This window comes from Pleurodeles waltl, chromosome 1_2 (assembly GCF_031143425.1).
Source record: "Pleurodeles waltl isolate 20211129_DDA chromosome 1_2, aPleWal1.hap1.20221129, whole genome shotgun sequence".
Lineage (NCBI taxonomy): Eukaryota > Metazoa > Chordata > Amphibia > Caudata > Salamandridae > Pleurodeles > Pleurodeles waltl.
This window is the reverse complement of record NC_090437.1, coordinates 1,197,754,853-1,197,772,305: the sequence shown is the minus strand read 5'-3', so window position 1 is coordinate 1,197,772,305 and position 17,453 is coordinate 1,197,754,853. Positions and strand designations below refer to the sequence as shown.

The window sequence follows — 17,453 nt, the reverse complement described above, 5'->3', positions numbered from 1 at the left end:
TTTAGGGTAAATATTGTATTCAAAACAAAGAAAAACTATAATTTAGCTCAAAGATTCTAAAAAAACAAAAGTGATAGCAATTATATGTATATTTAATGTTATGAAATGTTATGCCTGTGACCGTTCAAAATTGAAAGACATTATAGAAATATAGCTAACCTAAATATAAGGATAACATTTAGAGTGACTAAAATATATCAACAAGTTACACGTGTACTATTTAAATCTTGGCGCAATGAGGTGTTTTTCCATGTCGAGACAAGAATGTAGACATTTCAAGATGGAGATGCTAATAATGCTTTTTGAATTAGGGGTCTTCAGTGACATTGGCTCGTGTTACTTTTGTATCTATCAGTGTAGCTTCGCGTACTGACGTTCCTGAGGTGAGCGTCTTGACGTCAGCTGGTCTCACTTTTTCCCCCTTGTGTCCGCCATATTGGAGTCCAACTCTGCTTCTGTCGCTGAGGCTGGAAGTTGCTGTCGTGAACCCGTGGGCGCTGACAGCTTCTCCTGCCCGGTCTGCTCCAGCCGGCTGAATTCCAGCGTTCTCGCCAGCCCCGCCACTGACCATGAGCCCTGCAGACGCTAAGCGAGGAGCCAAGCGCAGGAAGAACAAGAGGGGCGGTGGCAGCGCAGGCACTGGAGCCAGTAGCAAGGCCGGGGCGGCCGTCCGCAGCCAGCAGCACAGTGGTCCCGGCACTGCCAGTATGCATCCTGGCGAGGTGAGTCTTGGGTAGGGAGAGGGGATGTGGACAGAGAGGCAGCGGGTTGGATACAGCGGAAGAGCGGAGACTTGGAGGCGCATACACACCGGAGACAGGTAGAAGGACGTACCGGGAGTGAAGGAGGCAGCTAGTGGAGATGGTAGAAGGTTGGATGCACTGAGCGGGCCGGGAAAGCAGAGGAGAGCAGATCTGATCAGACTGGGCACTGCCTTAAGTCCAGTTAATTTGTTTTGGATGCTGCTGTCTCTGTTGACCTGCACCCCAGCCTGGGAGAGGCGTTGTCTTATGTGCTGTTGTGTGAAGTGACACCCTGGAGGGGTGTGGTGGGGGCTGTCATCTCAGCTTTTTTGAGGAGGTGCTCTATCTGCTGTCTATTTTTGTTTGTGTAGTTCCGTGACCTCTGAACGGATGCGCCCTTTTTTGGGTGCTGAGAAGGGAGTAGTGGGAGTTTGAGGAGGTTGCTGTCCTAGGTGCTGTGGAGGACGGGTGCTTGCTGTCGGTGGGGTCATTGTTGGAAGCAAAACCGTTATTAACTGTGTTGTAATTAGTGTACCATATTTGTGCAGCTCTTGGTTGAGCCTGAGCTTTGCAATAACGTGAAGTGGATTATGTAATTACCGATATGGTTCTTATCGGCAAACGTGTCATTTTTTCATAAACCGTAATAAGTTATGAAAATCGAATACGATGAGTTCTAGCGACGAGGCACTCTTGGGCACTGCATAAGTGAGGGGAGGGGGGGGGACAACAACTGCAGCTGGCATAGGGTATTTGCTTTAAATTGGTGCTGTGGACATGTAGTCAAGTGCTGCAGTTGTATTACAGAGAATGGCAGTGGCGTCACTTGGTGCAACATGAAGGCTAACACTTAAACGAGTTGTCATCTGAGTAAGTTTTTGCATCGATTCTTTGATAGGTGTCGGTTTTAACCTGATGGTGGCTTCACTAAGTGCTGTAGCGTGCATGCATTTATCAGGGCTCAACAATTTTCTCGTTAAATTATTATTATATACTAGCATGATTCAGCCTACCATTCCTGCGATCCTCCATTAGTTACAAAGGCCGATATCATTTTTATGAAGTATGTTTATGGTTTTTTATTGATCTATATAAACAATAAAGTGAACAGCCCACCACCCCCACCGACCACCATGATACGCCTAAACCTTGTACACTGGAGAAATAAGGTGTCCATAGCACCATCCATCACCCACAACCTCCCCCCCCCCCCCCCCCCCCCTGCTTCTGGATGTTTCTGGTCTTATGCATGTTCTTTCACTCCTGTTCCCCCTCATTGTTCATTTCCCAGCCATCCCAAATTTCTTCAAGCAGGCCGGCCCTGTCCCACATAAACCTTGCATTCTATTACCCTGCAGTGTTCCATCTCCGACTTCCAATTGTGTGTCTGGGAGAGATTCCACACCCCCATCTCTGTGCAATGTCGCGTTTTGCAATCGTGTATCCCAGGTTTACCAAAATCCTCTGGTAACGATTAAGATCGCCGATGCCGTTTTTGACGACCCTTAACCACTACAATGGTAAATCAGTCACTGGACCACACCCAGTTCTAGGACTGTGGGTGTGGGAGGGTTTAGAAGAAGCACAAGTGGACCATGAATTTGCACATGGGAGCGGGTGGAAATCAACAAAGGGCTTTAGAGATCTGCTGTTTTAGGTAATGAGTTTTGACATGTCCAAGAAGCAAAGGCTGCACACCTTTAGTAGTGTTAGATTTAATGGACAGGGACATTGACCATGAGCTGTGGCCAATGTACAAGGTAAGCTAGAATAGTGAGTACAAGCCATGGATGTAGACCATGTCCTATGCCTTGTTTCTTCGAGGCACAGATACATGCTGTGCCCAGTGGGTCCTTAGAATAACGTACATGGCATGGTCAGTTGCCTTGTCCTGTGACCACTAGGCATACCATCCCCCAAATATTACATTAAGCACAGAATTTCACTACAGGAAATTTCTTAAGTATACGAGCTGTGAACTCATGAAATCAGCTGTAATATAGCTTAATGTAATGGCAAAACAATGTTTTTATTTTTTATTTGGGAATATGACTTTCTTTCCAGCTATGATTTAAACAACCATTTTAATTATGAACGGTTTCAGTAGGAACTATTTTCAATAATTGACAGAAATTACATTTGCCCTGTGAATTACTTATTTTAACAAATGAGTGGGTCTGAAGGTAGTTTTTGTATATTGCTACGTGTGGTAGTAGTTTTTTCCGTGAGCATTTGATGTTTCAAAGTAACTTAAATCAACAATACATTATGTATAACTAATCATGGAGTACTGGTAATATTTACAAACATCTCTGCTATATAACATATTCTCATCTTACGTGAAACCCATATTAACATTACAGAACTAAGGGTATAAGAAATATAAATTTGCCTCACATAGTTTTGCGTTATTGCCACCCTATTTATTACCTGCGGATGAAAGTCCAGTTTGAAAGCTGGCGGAAAGAACTTGTATTCTTGACTCTCATTTAGGCATCCAGCCCTAAATGATTGGAACACAATAGTCATCTCCTTATAAGCTGCATACATTCCCTTCCCTGCTGCTGCATTGTAGCTTCCGGCGTCTGGGTACGTGAGCAAGTGTGATTCAGTTTGTTCGGGGACTTTTGATGTAGTGAAACTACCCGCTGCTGCCGGCTCAACACTTAGTGAAGGTGTGAATTTTTTTCTAAATATAAAAAAAAAAAAAAAATGTTTTAGCCATACATAGGTGCCTACCTTTAAACCTGTATGTGTACACACAACTGCAAACAAGCATCTAGATCAGTGTTTCCAGAAGTATGGGCCATCCATCGCAAGCCAATTTTTTGGTGGGCCGTGAAAGGTCAATCAATAAATAAAGATAGCTTTGAATTCTGCATTTATCTTGTCAAATTTGCTGCGTTTCAAAAACAGAAGTCAAATGATGTTTGGCTATCATCTGTCAAATTGCTGTTTAAAAAAATAAAAAATAAATATATATATATATATATATACATGGGGATGGGTGATAACAAAGCGCTCACTTCTCAGTCACAGAAGATGAGTACAGTGAATTATGTTTTTACAAAAGGTGACTGAGGCAACAAGAATCGCCGCACATGTCCACTGTTCCCTACAGTACCAACCACCAAAGTCATTCTAAAGGTTGAAAATTAGGGCACGAGTATTGGAAAACAGTCACCAGATACTTTGTAACCGGAAAAGTCCAGTTTACCAAAATGTAAACTTTTTTTTTTTTTTTTTTACCCAGCACTCAAATTGATCACAAAACTATACAATCATTTTGTTCATTTGGTGTTGAGACACATTCAATTTCAAGTGTTACATCATATATTTGAAGAAAATAGAGTAGCCCAAGTTGCAAAAAGAATCCATTTTATTTTCCAGTCTTTTAAAAAACAGTTGTAGGCAAAGTTGGCTACAACTGGATTTTCAAAGATCGGAAAATAGTGGATTTAAAGCCGGCTACAACTGATTATTAAAAATAAAATTGTAAAATGAAAAATGGATCCTTTTTTGCAACTTTGACTACTCTATTTTCTTCAAATATATAGTGTAATATTTGACCTTGGATGAATTGACACACCAAAATGGACTCTTATTAACAAAGGTTTTGTAATCAATTGGAATGCTGGGTGAAAAGAATTTAAATAAAGTGAATTATGTGCCAGTCTTGCTGGGGTGGAGACAGGTTAAAAAGGCAATGCTGTATGATGTTATTTTATGTAACAAATAAGAAAATGTGAATACCTGCAAATGGACTGTAAACACTCAGCAGTTAGTAAAGCAAAAATGAAGTACATTCTTTTGTAATTGTTTGCTTGAACCAAATATTTTAATAGTATCAAAACAAGTCAATGCACTTTACTTTGTGATGCTCGAATGACGAATAGTCACCTAAACCTGATTTCCACGCATTATCATTTGTGTATAGTATTGTCAGTAAAACTGTACACCTGTGCAAATTTAAGGACCCTTTCAATGGAAAATATGTGGTCTGTAAATGACAGTGCACTGCAACACAATACCCACCTCGTGTTTATTGAAGCTTGGTAGGTCGTGAAAGTTTTTCGTTCTTAATAATGGTTTGTGGTTCTGAAATGTTTGGGAAGCACTGATCTAGATAAAATAATACTTCAACAGTGCCTTAGTTCTACTGTAGCAGACTATATATTCCAATTTTCTTAGAGAATTAAAAATCCTTTTTTTGGTTATACTAATGAAATCTTTGATTAAAGTTGACCAACTTTCGTATAGCTCCTGAGATGCATGTGTGGTTGCATATAATGTTTGATGAACATTGATCCGTGGTTCAAAAGACAAATTTTCAATACTGCTTCGTGTTTTTTTTTTTTTTTTTTTTTTTTTTTAAAGCCATTAAACCTACATATTACAGTACACCATAAGCATGATCTTTTTTGTATTCATCACAACTGAAACTTTTTTTTTAATGAAACATACAACAAGTTTTATATGTCGTGCTTTCTTCATTATATTGTGTGTTTTAGCACTGTAAATAAAGTGTTCTTGATACCTCAATGATAATCATTGTATCAGCCTCGGTTTTCCAAGATGCTGCCTGTTATCCAAAGATACCTGTGAAAGGCACTAACTGGCTCTCATACCCCCCTACGTACACATGAATGGTATATGAATTAAGATGATCCAGTGAATTTTCATTGTTTATCCCAGTGCCAGGATGCATCATTTAATTTTTTCACTTTTTGTTTAATTCATATTACTTTATCTAGTTCACTTTATCAAAGGCACAACTAAGGTCCATAAAAGCAAGATAAAGGGTACCTTTCCTGGCCTGCATGTATTTACCGATCATCATCAGTAAGTTAAGACATTGTTCTCGCGTACCGAGGCCTTCCCTAAAACCATACTGTTCCAGGCTTAAGATGTCATTTCCTATCATCCAGGCCTCCAGACGCCTTAGAATGATCCGTCCCAGAATCTTCGCAGAAGAGTCCAGGAGGGATATAGGGCGATAAGAATTAGGGTCATTACGATCGCCCTTTTTAAACACTGGGACAATACATGCCAGTCTCCAAGAGGCAGGAATGCCCACCGTAACTGCTGCATTGAGAACATTTAGGAGAATAGGTGCCCATAGCTGGGGGTTAGCTTTATATAAATCCATAGGGATTGAGTCCGGGCCCGGAGCTTTATTGCTCGCGCTATTCTGTAATGCATCAATAACCTCCTGGAGCGAAAACCTGATTGCTAGGTTAGAGCCACATCATATACGTTCTCCCGGATATTTCTTAAAGGAATACCCTCAAAGATTTTACAAAAATGAATTACCCAGGCCTCCGGGGCGATGTTACAGCCAAGGCCCTCAGATGTTTCTGTTTCAAAGGAACCTCTATTTACCACCTTCCAAAACAGGCCAGGGTCCTTCAGAGCAGTGGCACGCTCTAACTCATCCCAGGCTTTATCTTTATGTTTTAGCTTACTATCCCTCAGGGCCCTTTTATACCTCATTCTAGCTTCTTTTACAAGGGCCCAATCTCTAGTGTGATTCTTGGTAACCATCTTTAGGTTTGCCCTTGCATCATAGCAGGCCTTGTCATACCAGCCACATTTACGTTTACTGGGGAGGCTGCCTACTGAGAGAAGGCAGTCTCTGACTGCTGCATTTACCACTGTTATAGCATCCAAAACAGTCTTAGGATTCGGAGCCTCTATCAGGAGTATTTCCATAAATAGATGTAAATTTTCCCCCACCACCCTTCCTACAACTTTTTGGGGGTCCACTTGCTTCCACCCAAGCCGCCTCCCCTGGTCCTTTATCACCATTGCTTCAGGCCTACCTCGTCCTAGTTTACGTAGGGCCCCAGGCAGTTTAAAGGACACTATAAGGGGATTATGATCGCTAAAGCACTCCCCTAGCACTTCACCCCCAGTCACTAAGTCTCTGATAGGGGGAGACACAAAAATGTAATCAATGGTGGATCCAGACCCTCTTACCACATAAGTTGGAAGTTGGTGGGTACCTACTACTTCTATGTCATAAAAATTCAGAAAGCCCATCTTCCTGAGTTCCTTTATTAGCTCCCTACCTCTTGAGTCCTGCAGACCATACGCTGAGTAGTCCTCGCAGTCACAAATAAAGGGATTAACCACAGTGCTGAACCTGCCCAGCTTGGCATTAAAATCTCCAGAGACGATAGCACAAAATTCCAGCTCCACCTTCTCCATTCTGTATTTCAGAACCTGAAGAACGGAGAACAGAGCCCCAATTTGGCACCCCCCATCCCACACAGCGTTATAGAAGTTAACCAATAAAATATTAAAATTATTGGAGAAGATTACCCATACCAACAATATACCTTGGTGGTTGCAGTTAATTTGAAAGGCACCCACTATCTTGGAGAGGCGAATTAGGGTAACCAGGCCACCTTTCGAGCGGCCACCAAGAGACTGCACAGCTGGAACTGCATATCTATCATACCCATCCCACACAGACAGCCCCTCCGACCAGGTTTCCTGAAGCATGATAATATCATAGTTAGTCACACACCCAACCCATGCTTGATCGGATAACTTAGCATCATAACCCGCAATATTCCATGAGATAAGATTATATTGGGGAGGAACCTCTTCCTGTACAGCCAATGCATTGGCGCATTGTCATTCCACCCCATCCAAGGATAAATTGCTATTGGTAGCAGTTCTTCTCCTAGTCGCCTGCAGGTTATTCTGACCCTGGCGGGGATTCTTGCCATAGCCAAGAGACACCCCAGTACTCAATCGCATGTGGTTGTAAAAAAAAAAAAGCCCAGAGCGACCATACTCATTGAGCCTGCTCTGAGGACAGCAGAACGATAGGTAGAAAGGAGCCTTTGGGTCAGAGCAGGATATCTAACATTTATAATGATACAGTCTTCTTTCCCCACCTTATTTTTGGGGCCGACCCAGCCAATTCTTCTAGCAAACAGAATGTCCTTAAAGTCCTTACATGAAAAATCACAGTTGTTACTCAGCCAATGGCCCACCTTATTTATGAGTTGGTTCGTAGACTCAATTGCCCCAGGAGCAAGGACAGGCACATTTGTCAACACTACCACATAGGGGGCACATGCTGGGGGGAGATCCAGACAGGCCAGGGAAGGCCTGGCCATCGGCAAGTTTAAATTATCGTTTCCAATCAGCTGTTGGCCAATCCCCCCGGCTGCCACAAAATCCGGATCAGGCTGCCTACTGCAACTAGACATGTTAACAGTCCTACCCGCCCTCAATAGAGAGGTCGGTGCAGCCGGAGCAGTCTCAGCACAAACACCCTGACCCCCAGAATTTACAGGATTTACCACTGGATTGGACGTTTTTCCCAGGGGCCCCGCAACTTCCTCTGGTAGGGACAACTCATCACCGGGATGGGGATGCCTAGTCAAGGCCACACATCCACCTACCCCATGCCTTCCTTGTCTTCCTTGCACACATATCTGCGAAACTGTTTTTTCTATGGCTGATAATTTCACCAAAACGGGGGACAAAATCTCCTGGATCAATTCCCGAAATTTGGACAATAAATTAGTTGCATCACACCCCAGGTGCTGACAAGGTGCGGGGTCACCGCTCGCACCTTTAGGGAGCTCCAAGAAAGATGTTTTTGGCTTGGATATCAATTTCTTTAGGGCCTTTTTTTTTTTTTCCTCGGGGGAGGGCTACATTTATCCATGGGGTAGGCCGGGGGAGAAGATAATAAGTCTTTTACTTCTTCTAGAGGGGCCTTGGTCACCAGAACCCTCTATTGACTCTGTTGGCTCAACCTGGACATACTCAGCAGCTATAACAGCACCTTGATCCTCCCCCAGATAAGCCACCTCCACATCCACGGCCTCACGAGGACCATTGTCTATTGGGGCCTGGCGCCAATCCTCCAGTTCCATGGATAACCTCCTCTGTGCCAAATCAATTTCCTTTGTAACAACCCCGACAGCTCTTGCGAGGAAGGAATCCAATGTGGTAGTGCCACTACCCTGTCTGCTACCGCCACCACCACCCCCCAGTGGACCAGTTAATGGACCTTTTTTCCTGCCCATTACTACAAAAATAGCAGAATAAATAAAAACAATGCAACAGCAGAGCAACAAACAAAAACAGACTAATTAAGCTGTCAAAAACCCAGTAAAAGCAAAAAAAAACCACCAGTTTATACTCCAAGTGTTATTAGATATGAATAGTCACCTTCCACTGAAAACGAAGGAGGGGTGGCCCAGCCCAGCCTCTTACGGGCGATGACTGGCGCAGGACGGGCCCGCACTTGGCCCGGGCTTCACCCGGGCACCGCCGGCGCGCGTCCCGCGGGCGGGGGCGCGAGTGTTCAAATTTAAAGGGCTCCTGCCCTTCAACAAGTGGCTGCCGCCGCCTCCCGTCAATTGCGCGCTTCCCGCAGGGCGGGGGCACGAGTGTTCAAATTTAATGGGCTCCTGCCCTTTAACAAGTGGCTGCCGCCGCCTCCTGTCAATTGCATTAACTGTATAATTGCTTTTGTTTATGTTGTACATATCTGGTAAAGCGATATTCAGAATGTTTTAGATACCTTCCTACAGTCCCTTTTAAAGAAACCCATGCTGTTTGGCAGCAGCATGGATAGTCTTCTTTGGACTAATAAAACTCTGCAGTGTGCCAATTCCCAGCAGAATTATGATCCCGCTTTTGAGTTGTGGTAAGGTGCTATTCTTTTAGGACGAGTGCTGCTTTGCAGTGTACTGACTTGATTGTCAAAGTGGCCGAGGTGCATTCTACCACACCAGAGAGTTTTACTTCTGCACAACACTTGGCATAGATTTCCCTGCCATGGATGCTAGTTGCTATCATCTGGCAGGACTGAGTCCCTGACAGCACAACTGCTTACATTGTAGCTCAGTATCTGCCCCTGGGGAGAGACGGGCTCAGGTGAGATGCATTGGTTGTTTAGCAGTCATGGGGACCGACAAAGCTCTTATGTGTAGAGAAGTCTCCCCTGACACAAGATACGCACACTTCATCTCTGATCCATGGTAATACAAAGTGGATGTCTTATAATCTTACGTATCCATAAAATATATAATTCTATACGTTTTTATGTCTTCTTTATTTTTTCCTGTAGATGCTTTTAAAGTTGAACGGGTACATTTGAAAATAAAAAACACTAATTCGTCACGTTCCTTCTGTATCTCCAGATTACATTAATTTGAAATATTCACTCTTTTTTTTGTTTTTGTTTAGTCAACTCAGATTTTAATGTCATAATTGACCTAAATGAAAGTGAGTGGGTTACCATTTTCTGAATAATTGCTCCAGCATTGTGTAGAGTCCTTTCTTTGTGCTCCTGTCCCCCGTCTTCTCTCTCATTCACCACTCTCCAAAATAATTTGACCTACTCAGTATTTTATGTCCATATCTGAGTGTCAACCTCAGCTGTTTAATTTTTATCCTGAAATCATTGATCGGATTCTTATTTTCCTTTTTTTTATTGACATATTTCACTGTGGTTTATATTGGCACAATACAAATTGAGAACCAAATATTTTTGTTCTTTGTAAGTGCTTTTCAAACACTGTACAAATCTAATTACTTCTTTACACCATTGTGTTCCTTTTGCTGAGGAGATATAAGTCTGCAGTGAGTTTACAGACAGCAGTATTTAATTGTTTTATTTATACTTGTAGTTGCATGCAGTCCTAAAGAGCGTACCTGTGGTGCGCTGAGTCAGTTTTCATACTAAATTGGGACGGGAATAAAATACTTTTGAGGAGGATACTGTTGTGTTTTGCTTTGTTTACATGCTTTTTGGTGGTGTTTTTAGAGTAGCTAAATTGATTCATTCTCTGATGTGGGTGCACAGTGTTTTGGAGCATCCTACCAGAACTCAGAAACCTTTGCTTCCATGTGGCTTGTATATGAGTCTGGGCTGTGGGAATAGGTTAGCTTCACTGGAAATCACGCTATGTGAGAAAGTACAGTTCTGGAATACATTGTAGAGATTTATTTGGGCTCCAAAATTGGCTCACAGGAATTTAAACTTGATTCACTGAGTTCTAAATGTTCTAAATGTTGAATGCCAAACAAAAAGAGACAGACTGGTCTCTTAGTTTTTGATGTGTGGTTGTGATTAGTTGCTTTTCATCCTAATTTACTCCTCAGCCAGATTTCAGGCTTGCAATTGTCTCATTCAGTGTGCATTTGGAGTGGCATGGCTCAGTAGCTACTTTCTATAGGAAACCTAGCTAAAATAGGGCTGTTGTAAATTTTCTGTATTCAAGTGATATCTTGATACAAAAGCCTCAGAAAAGGAGGAAAGCAAGCTTCTTTAAAGATTCTGGTCCTCAATTCCTTCTATCCACATACAAAGCTCTGTTATCACACCACATTTATATGGGCTGTCTCAAGGCAGACTCGGAAAAGACCAGTTCTACATACATGAACTACCTCTTGGTTACCCTTTTCTTCGCACCTGTATGTATTATATTGATTTCATTATTTTATTTTTCTCTGTGTTGGCCTGTGTGATGTGGCAGTCAATTTGTGACACCAGCTACAAAGCCCTCTCTATTGCTTTCCACTTTGTGTAGCGCTTTATAAACCATGTAAATTAATTCTTATATTTTCCACTAACATCATTCCACAAAGCAGAATATGCGTCCTGTCTCTGAGAAACTTTGAATCAAATCTGGTAAAGCAAGTGTATGTCTTGTTTGGCAATTTTGGGTAAGTATTTGTAGGAAGCAGGCTTCCTATGCAGTGTACCAATGCATGGGTACACTATGTAGATAGTTCAGGTGACCCTTATTGGTTTATAGGGATAAAAGTAATAATTGCAAAAAGCTCTCTTTTGTGGTAGTGTGAACGAGCAGTAAGGCATATCAGAGGGTAATGCTAAGCATTCTTGAACGCGCAGACTCCATAAATGAGACACACACTAAAGAAGAAACTCGAGACCAATATTTGGAAAGATAGTTATTTTGTTTATATAAGGTTTCCACACTAGAAAACTTCAAAGAAGTTAATTAATGTTGCAATTATATCGGTTTAGCACATAAGTAACACTTTTACTCACATGGGCGGTAAAGACTTGAAAGTACTTTTACTGCAAGGGGGTCCTTGCAAATAGTTCTCCTCAGTCCCCTGAAGATTGTAGGGTGCCTGGAGTGGAAGACGCTTGGTCGGTGGGGGTCCTGGGACGAGAGGGACACTGTCGTTGATCATGGACTCGGGGAGTGGAGCTCGGGTGCAGTGGGTCTTGGTGGTTGGTGCTCCTGCATTAAGACACCCACAGCTCTTAGGTGGACCTGCAAAAGATGAACAGGGCATTTGGGTCACCCTCGGTGATGTCCTCAGCGTTGTTGACATCCCTTAACGGCTGCTTCTCAGTTGTGGCGTTTGTGGTCTGGTCTTGACTTAAACAAGCATTGGTAGCTGCAAGGGACTTGGTACTTGGGTGGTAGTGTTGGTAAAGTTCAGCTCTGGTAGGCCCTGGGATATTCTCACATGATGGGGATACGGGTTGGCACTGTTGTAACTTGGTGACCTATTCTTGGATGGCTGCTGCATCAGTGGACCCAGTGGTCAGCAGAACTGTGAACTGGGGGTTGCAGTTGGTGTTTGCATGATGCAGAGAATTGGCTCCTCCTCTCCAAGGGAGATGCTGACGACTTGGTGAAGTGCTAGAGGCCCTCCAAGGCTTTTGGCGGATGCACAGCTGCAGTCCAGATCGGGATGTTGCGATTGTCTGGATGTACCAGCAGTCCACAGTTCTTTCACCTTTTTGGCTTTTATTTTTTGTCCTCTTCTTTGGTCAGACAAATCTGTTCTTCAGGTCTGGGGGAAGCCTACCAAAGGCGGTAGGGCCTTTGAAGCCACTAACCTTGATATGCAGATTCACTAGCCATCCTGCCGGTGGAGGTGATAACACCTTTCTCTGGAGCAGGCTTTGTTTTTGGCCTCTGAGAGCGCAGGCTGTCATCTCCAAGGGGTCAAATTCATCTGTGGTAGCAGGCTAGTCAGTACCAGTCAGCCAGCAGACTAGATGATTGGTCAGTTTCAGGGCACACCTCTGAGGTGCCCTCTGGGTATACATCAGAATAAATCCCAGACTGGCATCAGCCTGAGTTTAAGATGAGGTGTTTGTTATCAAACACCATAGGTTTCAGTGAAGCCATTATGCACCTGGGGAAATTCTGATGATGAGTGTCCAGTACATACCTTAAGATGGCTTCCCTGTTCACTTGCAACATCTAGTAATCAAATTAGTCCTCACACCAAATATAATGCACCCTTCCTTAGGGCTCTAATGCCTGCTGTAGGGGTGACTTACATATAATCAAGATGCAGTGAGTGTTGCATGGTGCACAATTTGTGTGCCATGTTGTGTTTTCTCATGGCTTGCACCATGACACGCAGTCTGTGATGGCAGTCTTTGCATGCTTTTTATGGAGGTCCTTGAAGGTGGCACAATACATGCTGCAGCCCTGTACCAAGGCTGTAGGTACCAGGTGTACTATTTACTAGGTACTTACAGAGGTACAAGAGTGTGTGCCAATTGTGCATAATTTACCTTGTTTTGGAGAAAGGGCACTTAGGACCTGTTTAGCAGGGACCCAGTGAACATCAGTCGAAAAACCTCAGTCCCAGTGAGTAAAAAGGGGGTGGCCATTTTCAAAAAGTTCCACTTTCCCACAGTATTTAACTAAATGTGGAAAGAGTTGACTTTTAACACAAGCTTGTAACTAATAAAATCACAACCTCTCCTATAGACTGACTATTTACATGGTGGATAGATTCCTCTTTATTTGTTGGTGTCTGCTAAACTAGATATATCTGGTGTATATTCATGTCAGGTGATTTAGTTAATTGCATATCAAGAAAATAGCTCATTCGATTTTTGGCTGTAGATCTTAAAATGTACATGAAAGTAGATGTATGAAATGTTTTCCAGATTAACAGTTGTAAAGTCTAGTCTATAAAAGCCTGTCTATCCCATAGGGATCTGGTGGCAGCACTAAATGTGTTGGTTTCTTTCAGACTCAATTACAGTAACCGACTGTACTTGACCTAAATAAATACAAAGGGTAGCTAGAAGGAAGTGGTAAAGCTATCTGCTTAGAAACAGCAAATGTTTCACTTCTAGAAAACATCTTAATTATCAAGTGGTATACCTGGAAGAAGTGTGATACATTCATGTAAATATGATAAACAATATGTATACTGCACAAATTGTGACTGATAAAGGTATTCTAGTACTATGAAGATGTAACAGCCTGCTCATAGTTATGGAGAGTTAGATTAAGTGCATTTAAGTAATGGGGCATTGGGAAATGCCCATGCTTTAACTGTTTATGAAATGCAAGGTGGTCTTCTATAAAACGAGTAGAGCCTGGAAAACTATTTTGAAAATTTGTACCTACATAACATTTATGCTATCCTGTTCGTGACTTTGTGATGGATAGGAGGACCAGCAAATGAAGAGAGGACGTTCTGAAAGGAAAAAAAAAACTGAAAATATGGTTTGAAATGTGATTGCAAGTACCAGGCCACAAGTTTATGGAAAGCACTGTAGATAGGTCAAATGCTTCTAAATATTTTATATTTATACATTTAGACACAAGATGTCCGTTCAAGTTATCAAAGTGGGCAGAAATGTTTGAATGACAAAGAAGGCTGAGGACAGTCTGCATTTTGTAGTCTGAGAGTAGTTCTCAGACAAGCCAGGCGCCCATGTAAAAAGAATTACCACAGTCTAACCTAGACAGTATTAACGCCTGAACCACAGACTTTGTAGAAGATGAAGGGAAACACTTAATAATTTTCAGAAAAAGATGTAAAGAAAATAGGTGGAAGAAATGATTGGTTTTGAAAGAAAAAGCAGCTGATTAGAAGTGAGACCTAAGTTAAAGACTTAAGTGACGGGAACTAGCATAAGATCAAGATTGTCCGGCCACCTTCAGTTGCCCTTTCAGATATGTCGGTGTTTATCGGAACCTCAGTTTTGAGCTTGTGTGAATTAGCACTGGTTCTGGAGATAACATCTATCAAATATTGTTGGAAGTTTTCTGTTACCAATTTAAATTGTTTGTAAAGACATGCCAATTCTGGAAACATCTGCATGGGTAATTTAAGAAAAAAACTATAGGAATGCATTGCGTTAGCTAAAGGAAGAATATACAAGTTAGAAGGTTGAGCTTTAGTGTGACTCTTTGCTTGACCACTTCTACAGAACGAATGAAAAGGAAGGCAGATGAATAACTTTAATCTGACATGAGAGTTAAGATGCAAGTCAGCTAAGGGCAATGTTAACAATACCTATGTTAGAGGCGGGAGTGAAGTAGAGTAATAGATACAGTATTGAACTACTCTGAGAGAATGAGTAGGAATGGAACAGCAGAGCTGCCCTTGGTGTCCTTGAGAAAAATGTAAGTCATTGAATATTGACAGGGCGGTTTCGGTACTGTGTAGAAGGTGAATGGCACGTTGAACAGCACTGCTTGCAGCGCTGCCCTGGCAGATTAGGTCCATCGGCACTGCCAGACGCTCCTGTGGAGGAAAACTAGCGGTCTGACCGTAACGCTACAGCCATGGTCGTAATGTAGCGGTCGGACCACCGCATTGGTAGCAGTCCGAGCGCCACTGCGACTCTTGTGGTCTTAAGACCCCCACGGTTGTAATGATGACCTGTATGTGTAATGATCTGTGCCAGTACTGGGGAGTCTCTAAACAACTAGAATCTGTTGCCTTTGAAATAGAACAACTTTTCCTGTTGATTCAAATAATTGATCAAATTAAAAATTCACTTTTTATATAATAAGTGTTTTAAATTTCATATAATTTCCAGTTGAAGTCCATTTCCCAGTAACAGTGAACATTCCCATTTATTTATTTTCATGTAAATTTGCAAGTGTGCTGCCGGATATGGATTTCTGAAATAATCTAAGGGCCTGGTTTGGTAGACTGGGTTACTGAGTCAGAACCATGACTATATCCCTTCTGCCACATTGGGATCCTACAATAGCCTATGGAGATCATAATACAGCAGATGGGATATCTGTCACATTTGTGATGGAGTAACTCATCCGCCAAACCCTAAATTGGGCCCTAAATTTTGAAATTACATTCTTTGTCTTATTCAAGCCCTTGCTAAGTGGCTTTTAATAAGTTTTAGGACTACGTGTTTTACACAGATGTTGAAATGAGGCAATTTAGACATGTCTTACTCCATAAACCAGGTAGCTTCGAACATTTATTCAAGGAGACAGTTAAATTTGATTTGTGGATGTTGCTATGCTCCATTAATCATTAGTCTCCATCACAGCCTTATCTGAACTCTTGGACTTTTACTACAGCCTGTGGAGCTGAAGATAGGAGTACAAGGTGAAAGCTTTAAGATACATATTTTAGCATCGTTCAACAAAAATTCTGTTAGGACTATCTTTGTCACTGCAGTAAAAACTTTGTCAGACGAGGCCAAATGTTTTGCATCAGAACAGCATGCAATTCCTATGGCTTTACAAACGTTTTTCCTGAAATGACAGTTTGTAGCGTCATTCTCAGGAAGTCTACATGCAATCTTTACCTGCAGCTACAGGCTGCCTGTGCATTATGTTTTTTTTTCTGTCCCTCTTTAACCCTTATGCATAGATTATCTCTTGTGTAGCTGGAGTCCATGGCACATACGAGTCTTACTAGGGTCCCTGTTGTCCTCATTCTTTTGATTGAATATATCCCTTTGAATACGGAGCAGAAATGATTGGAATGCGTATAGCAGGTGGCCCAAAATGTAATGTTTTTCAGTGTACATTAAAGGACATTGTCAATGCAGATTACACACTGAAACCCAGTCCTTCTGTTATGTAATTGGCAAAAATGATCAATTTAAGTTAATTCTCCTGAGGTTTGTTTTGCTTTTTTGTGAGTGAAGGGGGTTTATTCGTAAACTCAAAGAGGAGTGGTGTCCGGACATTTTTGTTCAGTATCCGATGAATTTTGCCCGAAGAAAATCCGTTAGAGTTCATACTATCAGTTATCGCTTGCTAGCCTACCATTTTCCTATGTCCTCTAAGCATACCTTTTAGAATACATTCCCACGAAGCCCCATCGTATGAAATCTATAACCTTTTTAGCACTTATGAATTACCTGTCTGTCTGCTGTTCCATTGATCTTTAGTGACCAGATGGCTTGAAAGTCATTGTATTGTCATGGAGTCTGCCATGAATGATCCTGGATTGGTTGGGCTAGTAACTAGGGTGGAACCGGTTCCAGCCTCTTAGACAATATATGTGTGAAATTGTAAATTAAATCAGTGTTGTTGGTTTCAAAGAAACACTTATGGTTTTCCCCTGATTTGGGTATAAGTGTCAATTCTGCTTCTGCCAAGGAGTCTGACACCTTTTCCTCGAAAAGAAAATGATTCTAAAGTTTGGTCGGTGGTCCAGTCATAATGCTAGCAAATGTTTTACAGAATCCTGGGCACTTTATTAATTTTTAAGCAACTTTATTGCTACCAATGCCTTGTCTATTGTGATGGGTTGTTCACTTTGTCAGTTTGAGATGGTGACCGGGATGGGACACCAAGATTGTATTGAGGCCCGCCAAGCTGTCAGTTGTATGCCATTTCAACTCTGTAAGTGTCTGATAAAAGTCACTCTAAGAACTCAACTTTTTCTCCTTTTGGATGTCTGTGCTCATGCTTTCCTGACTTGTGTGTTTGGGAAATTCTTTTT

The 17,453-nt window shown here is 42.0% G+C and overlaps 1 protein-coding gene across 5 annotated transcripts in view; it reads left to right on the top strand.

Annotated features, from left to right (window-relative positions):
* The first annotated feature begins 407 nt into the window (after positions 1 to 407).
* Positions 408 to 17,453, top strand: part of FAM193A (family with sequence similarity 193 member A) — a 306,086-nt gene continuing 289,040 nt past the window's right edge. For 3 of the 5 annotated variants that reach the window (XM_069203652.1, XM_069203644.1, XM_069203625.1), the window contains exon 1: positions 409 to 722. In XM_069203652.1, the coding sequence (XP_069059753.1) occupies positions 570 to 722 (153 nt within the window). In that variant the 5' untranslated portion in view covers positions 409 to 569. Of the gene's footprint in view, positions 723 to 17,453 lie in introns of all 5 variants that reach the window. The other 2 variants (XM_069203630.1, XM_069203636.1) reach the window with 1 other exon arrangement.